This window comes from Pseudopodoces humilis, chromosome 9 (assembly GCF_049639895.1).
Source record: "Pseudopodoces humilis isolate 2021_Gansu_Grassland_sample_001 chromosome 9, ASM4963989v1, whole genome shotgun sequence".
Taxonomy (NCBI): Eukaryota; Metazoa; Chordata; class Aves; order Passeriformes; family Paridae; genus Pseudopodoces; species Pseudopodoces humilis.
This window is the reverse complement of record NC_142208.1, coordinates 24,450,378-24,471,591: the sequence shown is the minus strand read 5'-3', so window position 1 is coordinate 24,471,591 and position 21,214 is coordinate 24,450,378. Positions and strand designations below refer to the sequence as shown.

The 21,214-nt window shown below is 43.1% G+C and overlaps 1 protein-coding gene across 5 annotated transcripts in view; it reads left to right on the top strand.

Annotated features, from left to right (window-relative positions):
* Nucleotides 1-21,214, top strand: part of SH3PXD2A (SH3 and PX domains 2A) — a 247,803-nt gene that overhangs the window by 102,546 nt on the left and 124,043 nt on the right. For all 5 annotated transcript variants that reach the window (XM_088059689.1, XM_088059690.1, XM_088059688.1 and 2 more), the window contains one exon: nt 3,271-3,362. In XM_088059689.1, the coding sequence (XP_087915815.1) occupies nt 3,271-3,362 (92 nt within the window). The remainder of the gene's footprint in view (nt 1-3,270; nt 3,363-21,214) is intronic.

The window sequence follows — 21,214 nt, the reverse complement described above, 5'->3', positions numbered from 1 at the left end:
TGTGCAAGTTCCTTGCTGTTCCTGGACACTTGCTGTTTGTTGCTGAGTGCATTTACCTCTGGTTTCCCCATCCCCAGAAGAATATAACTTCCCTGTCCTTTCTGTTTGTCCTCGTCTTTACACCTCTTCCCTTGCCCCTTTCAGTCTTTCTTTCAGGCTGTTGCAGTTCTGCCCTGGAACTGTCTTGCTGGAAATGCCAGCAGCTTGTATTTTCCCCTTGCAGAGTGACAGTGGTGTCCCTCATCTCCTCAATGCACTTTTTGTTTGCTTGCTGGAATTGTATTGGCCTTGACTTGTTCATGGTGAACGTTGTGTATTTGCTGAAGAGATGCATCTCACTAAACTGTGTTGCTGCTCCCTGCTGCTATTCAAAACTTAATAGAAGGATCCTGATTGGTTTTATGTCCTTGGTTGCATTTCTTTAAACTGTTTCTTAGAGTTTCTTACCACTTTTTTGGGTTTTGTTCTGAAAAAAAAGAAAATAAAAAAAGAGAAAAGTAAAAACTGACTGGTTGGACTTCACACCTGAGCTTCCCAAAAAATGTGCAATGGTAAGTTACTATGGGGTGGATTTTGTCCATCTCTGTGCATAAGGCTGGAAATTGCAGCAAGCTGGGAGATGATTCAGAAGCAGAAGAGCCAGACCTGCCACAGGGTGGGAAGGTGGATGGTTGGGTGTGGAAATGACTGGCTGATTTTTATCCACTCCCTGCAAAATCCTGGAGTCAGAGAGGTGCTTTTCAGTTATCCCCCTTCAGCTTGGCAGGACCACAGTGCTTCTAGAGATTTCCAGGCAGCCAACCACTGATTCAGGGGATTCAGATTTCCCAAAGCTTCCCTTGATTTAGGAACAAAAATCTCCACAGCAGCTTTGCATTCCTCCATCACTGAAAACACACTCTGTGCTCCAGCTCAGTATTGACATCTGGAGCCTGGTTCTTGGGAAGGGTGAGCACCTGCGACCTGTAGGGAAGGCGTCTGATGTCCGAGGCCCCCTGCAATGGGTGTAACTGGGGTATTTGTGTTTCTCTAGTAATGATACATATCGTTTGCAGTGCTTGCTCTTGCCCCATTGACTGTGCAAGATTGAGCCCTTTGGGATTTCAAAACACACTGTAGATATTGAATATCTGAGCCTCCTAACCTTTCTGCAGATTAGGTAAGTGTTATTGCTCAGCCTTGTAAGGGGTAACTGAAGATATATCACAGCTGAATTTGATGAAAAGAGGTTAAGTAACCTGCCCTAACCAAAAAGGGTGTGAGTAGTAGAGCCAGCGCTAAATATCAGCTTCATCCACTGTTGGTTAGACAGCATTGCTTTGCTGTCTCTTGCTTGGGGTGCGGATGAATAAATGTTGTTTATGTTCTTGTTAGCCTGTGCTGGTGAGGCATTTTTCTTTCAACATGCTGTGATTATTAATATTCCTGGGTGCTTCCTGACTTCCCAGTGTTATTCCTGGTTTGCCAGCTGGATGCGTGTATTTATGTAGAGGAGGAATAAAGCAGAGCTCACACCTTTGTTACACTTTTAGACGTGTTTGAACAAACAGAGGTGGAGACTAGGGCATCCTTTTTTCCCATAAAAGTGCTTGAGTTTCCAGCTGTTCTGTTTCATCCTGCTTTAGTGCAGCAGCCAGTGGTTGCTTACCCTGGCACTTGGACCCACCAAGCTGTTCCCCAGCTTCTACATCTGATGCTGCTTCCTTTTTGCAAGGCATCTTTTTCAACTCTGTAGTGCAGTTCCACATGACCAAAGGCCAGAGCCTCATTTTTCACAGGCCTAGTGATACCAAATGGATTTTCCTAATGTTCTTATAATATCCCTTCACAAAGGAAAGGAGAGCTGTAGATGTGGAAGCATTTTACTTTGAATTTCTGAACACTGCAAAGCAAGACCACATCATCCAATATGGGAGACCTGCAGTTTCATAGCAGGATTTTTCCAACTCTTTCCCTTCACATCCCCAAGCAAATGTGGTCTTGGAAACAAATCTGGCCTCTTCTACAGCCTGGTTAAAAAGAACTGTAATGGTAACCAACTGCCTTCTCCTGCCTTTGTGCTTTGTTTGCACCTTCTGGTGTATCTGACCAAGATCAATCAGATGTCTCATGGTTATTATAACTTGTTCACCCTAATGCATCTTCATTTAGTTCTGATGCAGTTTTTCATCCGTCTTTCAAGATTGTTTGTCCTACTTTCAGGAGAAGAGCCAGACAATCTCATTTTGTCAAACAGGTTTACAGCAACTCTAAGAAGCTTGGTCTATATTTAACTTGTGGGATATTTTCAGCATAACTTAGAGCAGGAGGAGGTGAAGTCCAGCCTATTTTCCTCTCCTGCTTGTAATTTCTAGAGGCAGTCTCAGAGTTGTGTCACTAAGAGCTGCTGACCCATCTCTGTGGGCTGGGAGCAGCTCTTTGACTTCCTTTGGCACCATAAAGCTCTAGATTCTGAACAGCAAATTCATGGGGTGTTTCTGCCTTGTGTGCTTGTTTTGCTTTAGGTCTTGCTTTCCAGTACACTTCAACATAATGTGGTTGATGCCCAGACTGTACTTAGCTATTGCTGAATGTGACAAGTGCTATGTCTGTCTGCCAAGGCAAGTGCACAGACACTGTTAGCCAGGACATGCTGTACAACCTTCTTCATGCAGAAAAAGTGTCTCTGTGTTTTGGTTGGGTTTGATTTGGTTTTTTTTCAGACATTTAATCAAACTTCCTTTCCTGTTAATTTAGGAGCAAATTGTTGTTTGGTTTGGTTATGGGTTTTTTTTTTAGCGAACTCTGCTTTTTGTGTGGACAATGCTTAATGGAAAGCTTTATGGAGCACATTAATCTGTTGTCTGAGTGGATGTTGAATTTGTGTGCATTGACATAAGGCCCGTAAGCCCTAACCTCAGCATCTGAGGTGCTGTGCAAGCCCATGTCACAGACTGTCCCAGCCACAGAGCACTTACCTATGCAGTGTCACGGTTTTGCACTTGTGGACCAAATTCTGCTCTTGAGCACATGGCAAAATCAGTTCCATTGGCTGATTCTAAGAACTGTTGCTTGTCTGAATTCATTGCTTCCTACCTGACATTTGCAGTCAAGGCTTGCTATTTGCTTTCTTCTTTTGGTAAGTAACTAGGTGTGATGCTGTTCTTCAGTATTCCTTTGCCCCTGCCAAGACTGTTTTGCCTCTTCGTGTTTGGTAGTTTAGATGTTTGAGGCCGTGTTTCAGACTTGGCTTATGTCTAAGTGCTTCTCGCTCTCTGTTTTGTTTTGCAGGCACTGGTTCGGCTTCCTCCCCATATTTCACAGTGTGATGAAGTCTTCAGGTTCTTCGAGGCTCGCCCAGAAGACCTTAACCCTCCAAAAGAGTAAGTGTTGTGATGGTTTTCTGTGCTGCTCAGTAAGTTTTGATTAGCTGGAAGGAAAAGGTCATTTGTTTTTATTACTGCTGTAGACGTGGGAACAGATTTTGTACCTATCAAGCACTACCTAGAAAATGCCCAGCAGTTAATCACAACCACTTTGGGTGAGTGGAGGGAGAGGGAAGTCAAGCAACCCTCAGATACAATTTTTAGCCATCCTCCACCCACCTTTGCATTGTTTCTTGCTCATGGTTGTAGTAAGGGAACCTCCCCTGGTTTATGGGTTTTACCTGATAGTTATCACCAAAGAGTCACTTAGTTCCCAAAAAGCATTGGCTCAGTAGCAGGGGGAAATCCTGCCAGTAAGCATTTGGCTCATAATTACCAGCTGCTTCTTTAAATGTACTCCTGCCCAGAGATACTTAGTTATCGGTAGGGAGCAAGACTGTGGTCCAGATCCAAAATTGTCTCTGGAGAGTATTCTTTCCAAGCAGGAAGCCAAGAAGAGGAGGGGAGAAAGAGTTCCCATTAAACATGAGACAGAATCGTAGCCTCTACCTTGGAGCAGACAGGCTGATTCATGCTGATGCAGTTAGGGTTCATAAGACTAATTTATCCAGAGAAAGCAGTGGCAGGAAGGTATTTACAAGCAGCAGTGCTGCCTTGCCTGGTATTTTTTTTCTCTTTCATCCCAAACAGGATATATTTCATTGTACTCTGCAGTAAGATTTTGACTTGGTCTCATTGTGTTTTGTTGCATGATTTGAAACTTGATTGCAGGCTGTGTTACTGTAATTTGCTTTTTCCCATGTTTGCACAACCCACTGGACAAGGGGAAATGGATGCAAAGCTTATGGGCTTTGGGCACTTCAGCACATGCAAGCCTGTAGTTTATCAGAAAGATTTGTATTGGCTTCAGCTGTCTGCTCCCGTGCTGGTGAAAAGGAGTGAGGACCTTTGCAACTGGATTTTCCAGACTTTTTCTTGCACGTGCTTGCATTTGTACAAGGAGGTGTATTAACATGTTTACTAAAGAAAACACTGCTAGCATCGCTGAGAGTAAAAGTCTTTTTTTGTTTCATGAAAGAAGGAAAGAGCAGTTTTAAATCAAAAGTCTGGATAAAAAGCTGCTTTTTTATTTCCTATCTAGCCTCGTTTTAAGAAAATGTTTGGTGAGAATAAATATAGTTGCTTGCTCATTGTTAAACACATATTGTAAACTTAGAAAACATTGCAACAAAATAAGCCTGTCATGCTCTGAAACCTGCTGGTTATCACAGTTTCCATTTAAGGTCTGTAAGTAGGTTTGCAAAGTTTGCTTGATCCCACAACACCCCATTTGTGACGCAAAGACACATCCTTGTGTGCCAGGCAGAGACAGACACCCAGAGGAGGAGTTAAGTCCCAAGAGTTATGGAACAGTTCACTTGGAGGATCTCAGTGGAACTCCCGTCTGCTTTCTGTACTGATGCAGATTCTACAGCACCTCTGCAAGGCAGGAGATGGACCCAGGCCCACCCCCAGACATACACCAACCATTATGGCTTGTGTCCTTGTCCCTTCTCAAAGTCTTAGAGGGCCTGTTTGACAGCCTTGCAGAAATTTTCAAGTTATCCTTTCACTCCCCCCTGGAAAAACAAAAAAGACTTAATGTTCTCAGCCCAAGCCTTGCATCCTATTCCAGCCTAGTAATAAGTGTGATTTATTTCCCTGGAAAATGTAGAGCAATAACCTGATTAAATCTCACTTCACTAATGTCTGCAAGACATTAATCTAGCTGGGTTTAAACAAATCCTACCTCGTCTTCTGTAAGCAAACAGATTTTAGGGAAGGTGTCTAAGGTTTCTGCTGGGAGTGCTTCACAAAAGATGTATTGTTGAAACTGAAGATTAGTCTCTACAAAAAGATGATGTAAAAGCCAACGGAAACATCTTAGTGTTTTTCTTCTGTGAACTAAGGGGAAAGGGAGGAGATTTGAGGCTCACTGGACCACTGTGTAGGGTCTGGGGGAAGGACACCTCCAGGGTGATTCTGAACCTCAGCAGGCACTGTAGGAAGGAGCACAATTCCAGAGAATTCCCAGTTTATTCCCTTGTTTTGTTACTCTGCCAAGCCCCTCCAGAAACAGTGAGCCAGTGGTACCCAAGCCCTGTGAATTCAGTCTTCCCTGGACCTCATGGTTCATCATTCCTCTCACTGGAGGTAGGGCTGTAGCCTGGAGGCATCTAGACTATCCTAATTATTTTATCTATTTCTTCAGCTGCTTCTTTTAGCCCTCAGCACAGAGGTGGTTTGTATGTTGATCTGTCAGCATAGACATGGCATTCAGCTTGCTGGGTTAAAGAACAATAAGCAAGTGACTCAGCCACCAAGGGGCAGCAAACAGAATTACTTGTGCTGCCTTCATGTCTCCTCTCTGTGCACAATGAGATGATATTTAGCTTTATATTGAACTGCTCAGTTTTTCTGCAGCAGCTTGGTCTCATAAGACAATGCCTGACCTAGGGTCTAATTAACTAACTAATTTTCAGTAGTGTAACCTTAAGCCCACGGGCATTTGGGTTGTTGAGCCCAGAGAGTCCATTGAGTTATTGCATGTCAGTGGCTTAAGCATGTGCTTCCAGACAGAAATACATGGCATCTTATACTTCGACAGAGGAGACACAGAAATGTCTAGGGATATGCAGAGAGGTATCCATGCCTTTAACTGCTGAGCCATGGCTTGCAATGGTGCACTGATCTATGTTGCTGCATTAATTCATCCGCAAAGCTGAGCTCTTCACTTCTGTTCCTATTGTCCTGAAAGGTGCCGAAATTCCCCTGTAGTTCCTTAGGCACTTTTACAAATGTATTGCTGTCTTCTTCCTTGCAACCCTTCATCTGCCCTACCTTTGCCTCCTCCCCGCTTCTTTGTGCGGTCCTAAACAACAAAACACGGGCTTGTGCCGTGTTTGGCTCACTGGCTGCTCCCTACAGAGTAATTTCCTACTGCTGCCGTGCTCCGACTGCCCGCAGTGCTGAGCAGCACACAATCCAGCTGTAATAAAAGCTGGGCTTTCCCAATGCTGTAATAATCCGGCCAATTTGTTCGGTTGGATTCACGGCTTAGGTTTTCAGTTTCCTGTTTTGGTGATGGTCCAGGCTTTCGGGTCCTGTGACAATAGGCAGAAGGTATTTCTTCCAGCCCATTAAATCTCTCCTGGGTACAGCAGCTCACAGGCAGAGAGCTGGAGAGATGTCTCAAGAAATCTCAGCATTTGTACTGGCTGACAGTCTCCTCTGAGCCTGCTCCAGCTGGTGGAGATAGCTCCAGGCCAGATAGCTCCCAACAGCAGGTTTCCTCCATGTGGCATGAGAGAGACCATAGGCACTAAATCCTGTGTGGAATGGTCTGGGAGCATTCTCAGGCTGTTTCACATGGTGAAAGCATGGCTTTTGCAGGGGAGCTGGCGGGCCATGAGAGCAGTGATGTGCCAAGCAGCCTTGGGAGCTCCAGTGCCTGTGTTCCCAGGGCAGCTGTTTCAACTGCTCTCGCTCCACCCCCTGGATTAGCCACACGGAAAGCAATCTTCAAAGCATCAGCCCTGGTACAGGAGGAGCAGTTCTTAACTGCTTATGTTTCCAATATGTGGCATTTTACTGTTTGGGCAAACACCCGTGTATGTAGACACATGGCTGGGCTTGTGTTCTTTACCATGCCCACAGAACAGCCAGGTCCTGCACTGCCATGGGAAAAGACACTGTGAGGTAAGAAGGAAGTGTGTTTTTATTTATCCCTTGTTCTAAATAAACACCATGTCACTGAAAACCATTCATTTACTGGATACTTCTGTTAATAATTATAATTACTGATAACTAAACCAGAGGTAGATTAATTTCAGATTTCTGCTGGGGATTTAAATTCAAGGCTGAGGTCAGGCCAGGGCTCACAGTCAACAAACAAAATCTCAGAAACCAATTTTTTTAATGATTCTATTTTACTAGAAATAACAGAAATATACAAAAAAGTAGGATTAATCAATCAGGCATTGCATATGGTTTAGTGGTTTTAGGGCTTTTTTGCAGCAAGTTTCAAAATATCACAGCCAGACCACTCTTGTGAGAGTTTGTTTTTCCTTTGTGTCTAGATCCAGTCTAAAGAGCAGATCAAGAGCCAAGGATTCAGTTCTCCAATACTTCCCCCTGCAGAAATGCATGCAGGCTCAAACAAGATTTCTGTTTAAACCACTAGTAATGATATTAGCAGCTGAATTTAAAGCAGTGTTCAATATCTGAGAATAATTTTCCTGTAAGAATCATAAAGCAATTTTCAAACAATATGCAAATCCAGAAAAGCTAGGGGACTTACAGGTGTATAACATATTATGAGGGTTCATGTAGAAAATGGAGTTAATGCTGAAGGTGCCTTTACTAAAGAACAGAAATGCTCTATTGTGGTCTGTAGTCATGAGTTTTACTGATCATATCTCTAGCAAATAAATATTGGCGTAACACTTGGATGCTCTGATGCCAGGCAGCCACTGTTGAACGGAAGCTGGATTCTCCTCTTATTCTTCATGTATTGCAAATTCCTGATATGGATGCTGAACAGAAATAGCCAGGGCAATGGAGTGACCATGTTAAGGAAGCTGCTTAAGTTTATGAACATATTGGTGCTAAAGCACAGCTCCCTAATACACGATTTTCTATCCATAAGCATGACTGTGTCTATGTACAATTATTTCCGTTTCCCAGATCTGTTCTGTAATAACAATTCAATTACCTATTGGTAGAGGAGGAAAATTTTTCATGTGTGAATTATCTGTATTTATTCTGATTTGTTTGCTATTATGAAACTATTTTCTCTTACATTTTATCCCTTATATTTAATTGCTTATATTTCACTTATACTTTATTGCTTTTGAGCTCTGTTTCCCAGTACATTGGACAGCTGAGTCTCTGAGCAGATGTGCTATGAGGAAAGCTGATGTTCTTTTTTTGTGATTGATTTTTCTTACAGGACTTACAATACAGATAATTTCCACATCATTTAGGAATGTGGTCAGCACCAGTTTATGACAACTGAAATTACAGTCTGAACTTGGCACTGGTACTGTGACTGCTCAGTGCACACATTTTATTTGGGAAATCTGTTCCACTTGAGAGAGACAGAATGGAAATTAATTTCCCTAAGAAATGCAAGACTAGAAAAGAGAAAGAGGTTTTCTTTTTCTTTGATATTTTTTTTTACCTGGGAAGTAAATTATGAAGCACTGAGTGAGAAAAGTTCTGATTAAAGATTGTGACAGGATAAAGCAGTTAAAACCCACTGTCTTGAAAGGAAGAAAAATTTAATATTCTCAAAGAATTACTTATTCACTGAGATTTAGGTAGCTAAGGATGCAATAATGTGTTAGGGCTGTTATTGCCAGGAGCCTTGCTTGGTACTGCTAATTTCACACAGCTCTCACTCATTTCCCTGGGAATTAGGTACCACAGTTCTGTGAGCATCTCAGTGTAGTAGAGCAGCTGTGTTTATTTTCTGAAACGTGCTTGGTTTAGGGCTGCATTGATAAGTAGTGTTTGGCCTCAGCACCTAAATTTGTGGAAAAAATGTTTCTTTGGCTTTTGGATCTCAGAAGTGCTTTACAGTATCCTGCTCACAGCATGGGACTGTCACAGTCTGTGGCTTTGAGAGGTCAGGCAGCCCAGGAATAGAGGAGGCAAGAGTGGCTGATCCCCAGTTGTGCCCCTGTGACCCGGAGAATAGGAGCTTGGTCTCTGGGACACAGCCACTATCAGGTGGGGCTGTGGTTCCCCCTGTGAGCGCTGCCTTCCATCAGTGCTCATGATCTCTGGAAGGTCTCACTTGGAGATCATTATCTTAAATAAACTAAGTCAATGCAGGAATGGAAAAAAGGAAATAACAGATTCATTACTCGTTATCTTCTTTAGTTTCACATGGTACTTTCCCTTTTGTTTGTAGCATATAAACTGATTTGGACTGGAGTATCAAATGGAGGGTATTGAAATTTGCTACTGGCCTCAGCATTGGTGATACCAACAAATAACTCAGACTTCCTGAGAAAAGATTGGAATCTTTTTTGCTACTCTTTCAGAAAATTAAAAAATAAATTACATGTAGATAAATATCAAATAATAAACCTCTGGGAAAACGGAAAGCATGCTAAATGAAATAGGTTCAGCAAACAGAAAAAAACCTTAGAAAAATGGCAGCTGGAGCAACATGAGCTTTTATCCCTTGCCTTGGGTATCACATTTGGGTTGTGGCCTGACTGTGAAAGGACACAGAGCTGAGAGGAGCAAAGACAGTTTAATATACTGACACTTGGCACTGGCAGCCAAGTGTACAGAAATAGCTTTTGCCTGGATTGGTTATAAGCAGGCTGCAGGGTTTAAAAGTGGGATGCTGTCATGGGCACAGGATGGATTAAGAATAAACAGACTTACTCGAAATTCATCAGTATGAGAATGAGATTAGAGCTCTGCCAACATCCAGCAGCTTCAGCAGCAGCTCTGGACACTACCTTGCTGGGTGAAACACAAGAGTGTCAGTGCTAGTTAAAGTTCACTGTTTATGAGCACAAATTCAAAGCAATTGTTTTTTTTCTTTCACTGTAGAAGAGTAGTGACTGAGAGGCGTGTTGAAATGCAGAGATGTTGCCTTTAGAAAAACTAAATGCCAAACCTGTTGGCTCAAGCGCTTTTTTTTTGTCCAGTAATTTTTCTCATATCCTAAAAGAGCAGTCACTGTTGATAATTTGCCAATGCCTCTTTTGTAGACTAGAAAGTAATAGTTTGCTTACTGCTTAACTTAAATGATAAAATTTCTTCTTTCTGGGGAAGCTGAGCGGTTAATGCAGGGCACTGGGAAATCTGCTCTTACTGTCTCATTGATTTGCTTTTTGATGTTGGAAAGGCCTCTTGCGTCTCCTGGCTCTACGTGCAGAATGATTGCAGAGGTTTGGTTTCAGAGATTTGCTAAGAGGATTTGATTCTGTTAAAGAAACCCCATTCTTTCCATAGTACAGTTTTAGAAATGACCAGTTACAAAAACAATTTGTTTTAAAAAATCATCACTTCATGCTGGAAGAAACATTGCTTCCAAAATCTGTCAGGAAAGCTTGTTCTGCTGGTGCTCCTAGATGCAAAACCAGTTAGAAAGTCAAAACAGTAACTTTATTAGTTTGTGGCAGTGGGGGAAACCTGGCCTAATGAGGCAGGTAATTGAAATAACTGGATTCAGAGATTATCAAGATCGTTGTGAAGGTTTTGAGGTACCAGTTATCCTTGAACACGCACTTCTAGAGAGTTTTGGCTCAATGCCACCGGATCTTCTGGAGTTCTCTATTTAAAGGCAGGTGATGCTTGGTTTGCAGCCCGGAGGGTTGAGTTGCCCATACTGATAAACACAAAAGAGATCTTTATCTCCATGAGGAAGAGTAGAGTCTGGTCCTGATGTTCTTTGTGGATATGCCTGGAACTGAGGAGAGGATGAGGGATGGGGGCTTCCTTTTCTTATCTGGGTTTCTTGCTCTGGTGAGCCCCTGCTGGCAGGTTAATTGCACACTGTCACCATTGACTCATCACCTGCCATGCAGGAGGAGCTGGGGTGGAGTTTTCTATTCACTAACATGACAGATTTGAGTTTAGCCTGTCTTGTCCTCTGTGTGTCACATCTCTGGAAAGCAAGAATAGGCAGCTTACATTGCAAATATGATTATATCACAAAGAGCGCAGCTCGTCGTTGCTGTGTCTATAATATGGTCGCACTATTGTGTAATGAAGATCTTTCACTCTGAAGAGGAGGACACTAGGGATAGACATGCTCAATGGGGTGGTTGCTGTCAGGATGATAAGTTACTCCCCAGTGGTTCCTGGGGTCAGATGGGATTTTTCAGTGGTCTGCTCTGCCTATTGTTGATTGCTGTCTAATTTTGACATTGTTTGTCTGAAGAGTCCCTTTGTTTTTAGTAATGTTGAGGATCAGTAGCTTCACTGGTAATAAAAGGAGTGTTTTTCTCATGTACACATACCTACACATGTCTAGTGTGACTCTGTGTGTGATTTTGAATTGTTTGGGGGCAAGGTAAGGCATCCCATTACATTTGACAGGGTTTTACTGTACTCTATGTGACAAGGGAGGGCATTGCTTACAATGTGTTTTAATGCTGTTGAGCACCACAGGTCAGGTGGAGTTCAAATCTCACATTTATTTAAGGTGAAGCATTGCTGTCTACACACTGGTAAGTAGAGGTGATGTTCCTCAGTAAACAGGACTTTGAGAGTCTCTGGCACTGCCCTTTGCATCCAGCAGTTGCCTCTGAAGAGAGAGGAGGAAGCCTTAGCAATCAAAGGGTGCTGAACAACAGGTAAAGCAAGTCACGTCTCTCTGGAGAGCTGCTGCCTCTCCTGCATTTTTTTGAGATGAGAAGTAGGTTTTGGTTGAATCATATTATTATTTTTCAGTGTACCTGTCTTTAGATGTTCATCTTGGGCCACCAAAGAGTTTGTGCTAGAAATCTATTCCATTACATGCAGGGGGCTCAATGTTTTGTGTCTGTCACAGAGATTTGCATTCAGCTCCCAATGCTATTGCAGGTAAAAATCTTGTTTATAGCAAGCCTGGGGTAAAAAACGACTTTTGTGGCAGTAGGGAGCCATGCCCTCGGGTGCTGCACATGTCCGAGGTGATCTCTTTTGCTCTGTCTTCTGTCTCTTGAGAAATGGGGTGCCTTTAGGACTCTGTATATATAAAAAAATACCAGACCTCAAGTGGCTCTGGCTGAAGGAGACACAGTGATCTATTAGTAGATTCATTTCCACCCTTTCCATCTTCCTGACTGGTCTGCTGCTGACTGTTTTTCATGCGTGCTGTTCCCAGAAACACAAGCAGAGGATCAAATAACAACGTGTTTAGACTCCAAACTCTGGAATGACTTATCATGTTATCAAAGCTTTTGATTTAATTGAAATTTCACAGATAGCCCTAGACCTGCTTTTAAGTGCAGACTCAAGAGGCAGTGGGAATTCAATTAACTACACCCCCCCACCCCCAATCACACCACTCCTCCCCTCTTTTTGCATCTTGTTTGGGAGTTTTATGGAAGGGATTTGCTACTGCTTATCACCAGCTAGAGCTGTGTGTCTGGGTTCAAAGATACCCTTTGGTTTTGGGCCTCTTTCTTTTTTCCAGTTACGCCAGAGTTTGATTGGAATGACCCTGCTGACAGTAGTGGACAATTTGAGATTGACACTGATGTAAGGATTGCAGAATCGCTGTGTTAGACGTAGAATTCTTTCCTTGTTTCCTTGTTCATCTCTTAAAGCAATTGGCCTAAGATCAGGAAGATGTTCATTTAAACAGACCTTGGATATATAGTGAATAGAGGATTGACTGTGGCTTTGCAATACTTTAGTATAATCTAATAAATGCTGGTTATTTGCTGGATTCTTGCAAGCTGTATTTGCTTCCCAGCTCCAAGGAGTTTTAATAGGCACTCCAGTAATGCTGACTGCAGTGCACTGTGGTGAACCTCAGAACATTGTATATGTCTGATTACATTTGCTTTCAATTAGAGTCTTGTGGGTTTGAAAAATCGGAGCAGTTCAGGCTCATTTGGGAACCACCACAAAAAATCACCAGTAACCTGAGATAGCTAATGCTTAAAATATAAAAGAAGAAGAAAATGTTGAATGTTGGGGACAAAAAAAGTCTATTCTGCTTTTTAAGAAGTCAACCGTGGCAACAGCTGTAGGATTAGAATGGCTGGGGCACCATATCTAAAAGATAAACCTCTTCCTTTCCCATCCAAGCATACCAGGAGTGAAGTGTGAGTGACTCATGCCAGAGACAGTGTTCATCAGAGGCTTGAAGCTCTCCTGGTGCACTGGTGAATTGGTAATGCTGCTGTCTCTGCTGCTGCCCATTGGATAGATAGCTGGTCCTTTTCCTAAGGTTAGAACCTCACCAACATCATCCTCTCTTGCTAGGGAAGCTTCACAGTTCTTGAGGATGCTAAAATTAAATTAATCTTGTTTCAAAATCCACTATTTTGTGGTTATGTGGATTATCCTCTACTGATTGATCTGACTAAAAGAGGAGCTTTCTTTTCATGGAAACATTTAACCAAAAATGAACCTCTTAGCTCCTGTTGAAGTGTGGTCCTAAATCCCTGAAATCAAATGGTTTTCATTGGCCCTACTGAGCAGCAGGATGGCTGTGGAGTGAACAAACATGTACAGAGACATCTGGCAGGCAGCTTTGTAAGTGACCCCTTCTGCAGTGGTGCCCAGGTCTCTGGGTTGGGACTTGATTTGTCTCTGGCAGTCCTGTGGGGTGTCTGGTGCTGCCTACATAATTCCTCAGTTCTTCTAGTGGGCAGCTCTGGGAAAGCATCAGCCATGTGCATGATTCCTTTCTCCTGTGCCATAATCTGGCAAGCCGAAAAAGAGCTCGTGGATGCATTGAAGTGTAAGGCCTGGTGCAACCCTTGGTTGGGACACTCAGAATATTTGGGAAGGAAAAGAGGAGCAAGGAAGGGTTTCACTGCGAAAAAGCCCAGCCACAGGACTGTGACACTGGCAGTGGCGCCATGAATTTTCATCCCAAGTGAGGAAAATTAGTTCAGCTATTCAGAACACAGGAGAAGAAAGTGGGGTGAAAGGCTGTCATCAACCCCTCAAAATAAGGGCAAATGTAAAATGTAACTGGGGCAGCATTTACTCTTGTAGTGGCAACTGGTATATCTTGCCAGTGTTCTACATTTTTTCCTACATTTTAGCAACACAGCTCCTACATTTGGGTGGTGTATGAGTAAGAGAACTGAGCACTTTCTGTAGTCCCAGTGACAATGTTCTCCAGCTTGCACATCAGCTCTGCAGTGCCCGCAGCCAGTGACCTGGATGCTGAGGCATCTTGCTGTGTCTGGCTTAGTTCCTTCACCTCCACACACATCTGTGCAGTGAAGCCAAGGGGTAGAACTGCAGAAATGCTGCGAGCAGCTGTAAACTCTTGCAGGGAGAGGTCAGTGGAAAGCTCTCGTATTGTTTGCTGCCATCTCAATGCACAAAGCAGGGCTCTGTGGGATGTGTTAGTAATGCTCCTGATGCATCAGTGTCATCCCCTAGGGGTGGAGCAGCCCCCGTGGCTGAGCTGCACGGGCCATCCCAGCTAATGAGATGGTTTTCTTGCCAGCCCTGATAAATAAGCTTCTGTTAATGTTCATTGTTATCCTGCTCATCTGAGTGTTCAGGAGGGGGTTGTGTTACAGATGCTTGGCTGAGGAAGGACAGGGTGACCTGTGCTGGCCAGTGAGAGAACTCCAAAGGTGAGCTGGGGTTTTAATAAGAGGCAGACGTTCAGCAGATGAGCAGAAAGCCTTGAATCCCTTCAATAAAGTAGTATGTCAGAGTGAGTAGTTGCAAGAAGTAGGAGTTCTGAGGAGAATGGAGATAAAAGGAGGCTTTCAGGCAGGAGAGAGGATTACTGCTTTTTCCAGATGTAGCATTTGCATTTGGAGGAGAACAGCCAAAAGGCCAGGCTGATGAAGGATGCTTTGTGGTGCTTCCAGCCTGTGAAAAAGAATGCAGTTCTTTGAAAGTTATGTGCTTTTGGATTGTTAGGCAAGGGATGAAATAGGCATCATAAGAGCAGTCCCTTTCCCCCTCTTCTTATGGAAGGCCAGTCTTCAGTGATTTATATAATTAGTATTCTTTTTTCTTCCTTTTTTTGCCTGCTTTCTCTTAAGGCTTTTATTGGTTTGGTTTGTTTTTTTTTTTCAAATACAGTCTTGGCTCAATCATTCAGCATCCTCATAAATCAGAAAATTTTGTCCTTGCAGATTCCTGACAAGTAGTTTATATTTAATTTTTTTGTGGACATGCGTATAAACTACTGAGCCCTGGTTTATGGCCCTGATCTCTGGCAAGGATAAACAGTGTTTGAGAGAAGATTGAATTAATATCAGCAAACAGAGAATTTTGGGCTTTAACAAACAAATGTTGCTTTCTGACACGATTTTGTCTATCCTAATGTATGCTCAGAAAATCTCCCGTCTTATCTCCGCTTCAGATTCATTCAGCTCAGATATACTCACATGCCATGGAAGTGTGTAAGTAGAATATGTGACAATCAGTTTAAGAAGACTTACCCCAAACAGACAAAAATAAACCCATTTAACATCTTACAGCTCTAGTGGTCCTTTGCAAGTTATTTTGCCAGTCACGTCTGTTTCTTCTTTTAATGCTTTATTTTCAAAACATCAAAGCAATTTCCTGATTTTGAATGAAGTGGGATACAGCCCAACAGAGACACATGTCAAAAACGTTTCACCTCCAGAGTAATGCAGCTAGATAACATTAAATTGCTGTCAGCTTCGTCCCCAGAGCAGCCTCCTCCTCCCCCAGACATTTATGCACATGGGTAGTTTTCTACACAGTGGGTAACTGTGTTGAATTCAGCAGAGCACACGTGCACCCAGCGTTATTTGTGTGTGTATGCATGTGTATGTTTGTTTGATGGGAATGAAAAATTCTGGAGAGGGTTGGGATACAAAGGAGGTTCATTCATCAGTAGCCCCCCTCTGCAAATCATGTTAGTTCTTCTTTCTTGCCTGGAGATGGGCAGGTATGGAGTACATGAGCAAAGCTTTGGGACCAACACAACAATTTTAACTGGAATAAGTCACCAGCTTTCAAAGGATGAGGATGGGTAACATCTACTCTTATAGACTCCTAAACACCCATATCACAAAACAGCAGAAAGGCTTAACTGGCCTGATAGTTTAGAGGTTTGATATAGCAAATAATTTGTGTGTGCCATGGATGCTCTTTTTATGCATTTATTTTTACAACATTTTCATTTAAAAAATTTCAAAACCCAACTAAAAAAGGCATGAAAGCAATTACATAAGTATCTTCATCTGTATCTTTAATTGCGTAGCTGTAAAATCAGTGAAGCATTAATACAGTCTCCATAAGGGAAAGCAGCTACTCTGAGAGAAAGCAATAAGCATGAGGCTATGTAGAGCACCTTTGTTTTGCTGTGCTTCCTGTAAAATCCTGTCAGCAACCATTTGCACTGTGGTCTGTTCACTTCAGCCAGCACTTGCTCTGTGATCAGAGGAAATTCATCCATCAAACAGGGCTTGGCAGGTCTCATTCCAGTATAATGGACTAGGTCATTGGAAGGTGTCTAGTGTGTGTTATAGGCAATTTGCTTATTGTCTCCTTTTCTGCAAATGTATCTAGATCTTTATTGGACATTTTTACACTGTGCTTTGTTCTTATCTCTTTCTTTTTAGTTTCTTACCTGACTGCTTTATCCCTGACTGCATCAGCTTCTCTGCCTCATGTTGGCATATCTTTTCTTGTGTCATTTTTAGCTGTCTTTGTTTTGGTTTGGTTTTTTTTTCATTATCCTTACATCCCTTGCGTATTGTTTTCTTCTTTCTTAATATGTTCTGTGCTGTTTCCCCCAGCACTTCTATACTTCTGTTTGTCCCACTGGTACTCTGTTCATTTGTTTTATTTGCTCTCTGATGTATTACTTCTAACACTTTCTCCCTTCCCCATATCTTTTCATCCCCAATACCACATATGAGATAACGGAGGGATGACATAAGTTACACAAGTTGCCTCATTGCTGAATTTTTGCATAGAGTACAGCCAGGATGAGCCAGTCTGGGGCTAGAACAGAAACTGGGAGCAAACCCTGTGCCACCCTCACATATGTGTTAGTGACCCAGATAACTGATCCTCAGCACTATGGGGAAACCTGCTCTTTTGCCTTGCTAAAGGCAACTCTTAGGGAGAAAAGGAGAAGTTGTGGAAAACTAACTTGGCAGAAATAAAATCACCAAGGTTTTTTGCTGTTTTGTAACCTGTAATTTTTGTAGAAGTTGTCTATGTAGTCTGCCAAACAGAAATTCATCATCACCAGCCTAGAGTTCCTGGGTAATTAATCTTCTGTGGTGGATAAGGCAGGGTGGGTTTTCAGTCTGCAGGCATGGAAAGCTGTGAGCTAACCTGCAGCACTGCTGAACCTTTTTTGTCTCCCCTACTTCTCCGTTTTCCCATGACCTTAGGAAAAAAAAAAAAAGAAATCCCCACTTCATAGCTCTTTTTTTTTTTCTAAATCACACTTTATGGAACACAGTTTTAATGCTGTATGGTGCGTGTTTAATGATGTCCATATGGGTTTGTGGGTACAGGAATTAAATACATAACGGTTCACGATGACATAACACGGAAATGCAACTCCCGCAGTGCTGGTGTGTAGGCTGTAAAGGGTTATTAATAAAAATGAAGGTTTTAAATAGAAAACAAGCTTAGCAGCACCGTTTTGGCCTCAGGCCCATCTCTGAGTGATGGAAAAAAAAGAGGCTGGAATATATGATCTTTCCTCAATACATGAAAATAAATACATTTTACCACCATCCCCTGCTAAATATTTCAGAGAGAAAGCTGCAGGCCTGATGCATAGCATCTCTCTTCAATCAGAGCCTGAGCTCAGGGAGGTCTGGAGGGGATATTTCAGCAGGGTGCAGAACACATCAAACAAATACTAAAGGGGAGATTGATGCCTTAGATTATTAAAATGGGGTAAGGCCACAATGTTTTGATTGGCAAAACCTTTCAACAGTTGGACATTAGTATTTCAGAAGAGCAAACCATTCTGTTTGTGGGTGAGCCAGGGAAATAACAACTCTCACAGTTTGGGGGAATGACCTAAAGGAAATCCCATCCTGTCTTGTAACTAGAGTTGCTGGATCAGTATGCTAAGGAAATTACATAATATGCCTATTAATATTATAGAAAAAGAAAAGCAAGCTTACTTTTCTATGTTCAGCCTTGTTCTCTCTGTAGTTGCCCCAACATTTTAAGTGTTTAGAATAAATGAGACAGCAGTGGATGAAGTGCTGAGCATCTCCCTCTGAATGCTGTGTCTGAGACATCTCTCACTGATTTCCCACTGGTTGTTAGTGACAGAAACTGTATGGGCAGCACCAGCACCAATTCAGCGTGTGCTTCTGTCTTTACCAATGTTTTGGCTGCAGTTTTAGCTGGACCCAGAGCAAAACACAAAGATATAACCACACACAAACTAACTCTAGAGTATGTGTCTCAGGATTTTCCACTTTCTGGACATCTCTAAATTACCACCAGGTTGTAGACCAGGACAAGATCAATGCTTCACAGCAGTTGCGTAAGGGTCAGAACGTGTCCAAACCAAAAGTGATCCTGCCCTGGTTCCCATTTTGGGGAATCTCTGTACTCACAGCTGTGTGACTGTGCTAACACATTCTTCAGCTCCAGCCCCACGCTCACCTCAGCCCATCCTTGCACCCCTGGATTCCAGCAGACGGCTTCCCCCAGCAGATGGTCATGGAGGATGCAGGAGGAATGAGACTTCCTTGCTTTATCTTGTGCTTGGGGCAAATTCCCACTCTCTGCCTGTTTCCTCCAACTGTTGTTCATTGTGAGGCACAATCATTGTTAGCTCAGTGGCTTCTGTCCAACCACCAGATACTTCAGCAGGAGAGAACTCAGCCCATTACATGGAATTGGAATTCAGGCTGAACAGACAGCATCACTGTTTTTCCCACCTGACCGCAGCTGGGACAGTGAACAGAAATGTGGGAAAGTGGCACAAAATACTCTCCCTATGCACCAAGCACTGTGCTGCTCTGTTCACCCTTCGACCTCCTGGCTTGAAACCAAGATCCTCCTCTAAAATTGGTTAGAAGAACTACTCCCTACTTGTGTTCTGGCAGAAGAGATGGCTGCGCTCTGTCGCACAGGGCATGCCTCCACCCGCTTGCTGCTGTACTCTGGGTCATCTCAGGCACAGCTAAAGCTTCTGGAAAATGGTATTAAGTCTATTTTTTGAAATTTCTTTATGCTGACTGATGTCAGTTGTTTGTCTTCTGAAACTGGTATTTTCAAGAATAGGTATTATGTCCCTTTAAATAGCACAAACCACATGGGAACAGATTATTTTTGTCCCTAGCTGTCTATAATCTATCTTATTTCTTTTTTTAGTGAAACCAAAATCTTCCCAGGGATTGTTCCTAATAAAAATACTGAAAAGAAAGAAAGCATCATGTAAGTCATTCAGTATTAGCAATGGCAATAGTACTGCATTGCCCTTCTATAGACTTATTTCACTGTACACCTCGAGGTATGGCCCAAACATGAATCCTCTCAGCTAGAATATGAAGTACAGGTTTTATTTTAAAACCAGGGAAGCAGAAGTATGAAAGTGGTTTTGAAAGGTCACTAAGGATAAAACAGGAGCCAGAAGGTCTGGATTTTAGCCTCATGTTGTGACTCTCAGCATATTTTCTGCCATTTGCCTCTGCAAACACCCCTAGCATACCAGCAGATTGATTTGCTGATATATCAACTTCAGGATCTACAGGAGTGGGTTACCATCAATATCAGCTTTTGCAAAATTCTGCATTTGAGGAAAGTGTGCTAAAGAAACATTGAACTAGTTTGCCCTAGGTCAGGTGAACTAGTCTTCAGGATTCCCTTGAATTCTCTGCTTCAACCGCTGGCCTCACAGTCCTCTAAAAAACCACACATTCACCTCCTGCTCATCAGCATGTGAAGGGGGATCTTCAGCTCAAGATTGACCTCACCCTGTTGTCTTCTTCCCCAAACTGTGGTGAATTGCCTGATCTGAAGTTCCTCCCCTGAGATGAATAGCAGATGTCTTTGCAGAAGTGACACAACAACCAGTCCACGCTTCTTCATTTGCCAGGACAGCACGGAGAGCAGGGTGGACTGTAGCTGTGATGTGGAAAAAGAACCCGCATTTGTGCCCAGCTGTCCCATGGCAGTTCTGGAAAGGATCATGTGAGCATGGAGGAAGGCAGGATGGCTGATGGTTACCTGAGAGTTACATCTCCCTCTTCTTCCTCAACCAAATGTCTGTACAAACTGGGAGCACAGTCTGCTGTAGAAGATAAATTGCTCAGGAACCTAGACTCTGTTTCGAATCAGTCTGTGTAGGGCTGCAGGCTTGCTTACTGTGACACTTGGCTAGATTATTCCATCTGCAAGTCCTTGTTGAGAACCAGCCCTTGGTGCTCCTTGGTGTCCTCTGCTCTCTGCTTCAGCTGCTTGCTCCACTGTTTGTCCTTTGTGTCCCTTCCTGCAGTCCTTGCCAATGACAGCTTGTGCTGGAGGTACCCCCAGCCCCTGTTTGTGCAAAGAAGTTTGTCCGGGGCTGTTCAAGCTCTCAGGAGAATGTACTTTGGAGCTTGAGCAGAGCTTTCCTTCCCAAGGGGGTCGAAGAAGGGTTGTGTCATCAGTGCATTGCTCTTCCCTTGGCTTTGTTTTCTCCCTGCCTGCGCTGTGTTTCCCATCCCTTCCTCTTGTGCGAGTTGTCCTGTGGGCTAACATGAGCACAGTCACCTTGCACAGACCTTTAACTGCCAGCCCTCCCTCCCAAGAGCTACTAAGACATTCCCTTGGTATGCACTCCATTTACCCACACCATGTGGCCCTTGCTTCAACACACATCCTTTCGTCCTACAGTATGCTTTACTATTCTATGCCTTCTCACTAATTCTGTGGTCACCAAATGTGTGGCCTTCCTAGCAGCTGGCACCCTGCAGCTTTCTGACCAGAGACTCCCTGCTCTGTCCTCTGTGGCCACTGATGCTGCAGATAGACCTTGTCCTAAGCAAAGCTATCCCTGAGTGTGCCCGTGCCAGTGGGTGAGAGAATGCGCCCTTGCATGTGGCTTTTGTTCTCAGTGCACAACCCACTTCCCAGAGCAGCAGATAAACACAAACAGCCTTTTTCTGCGGTTTAATGAGCCAAGCAGAGCACTGCTTCTGAGCTGG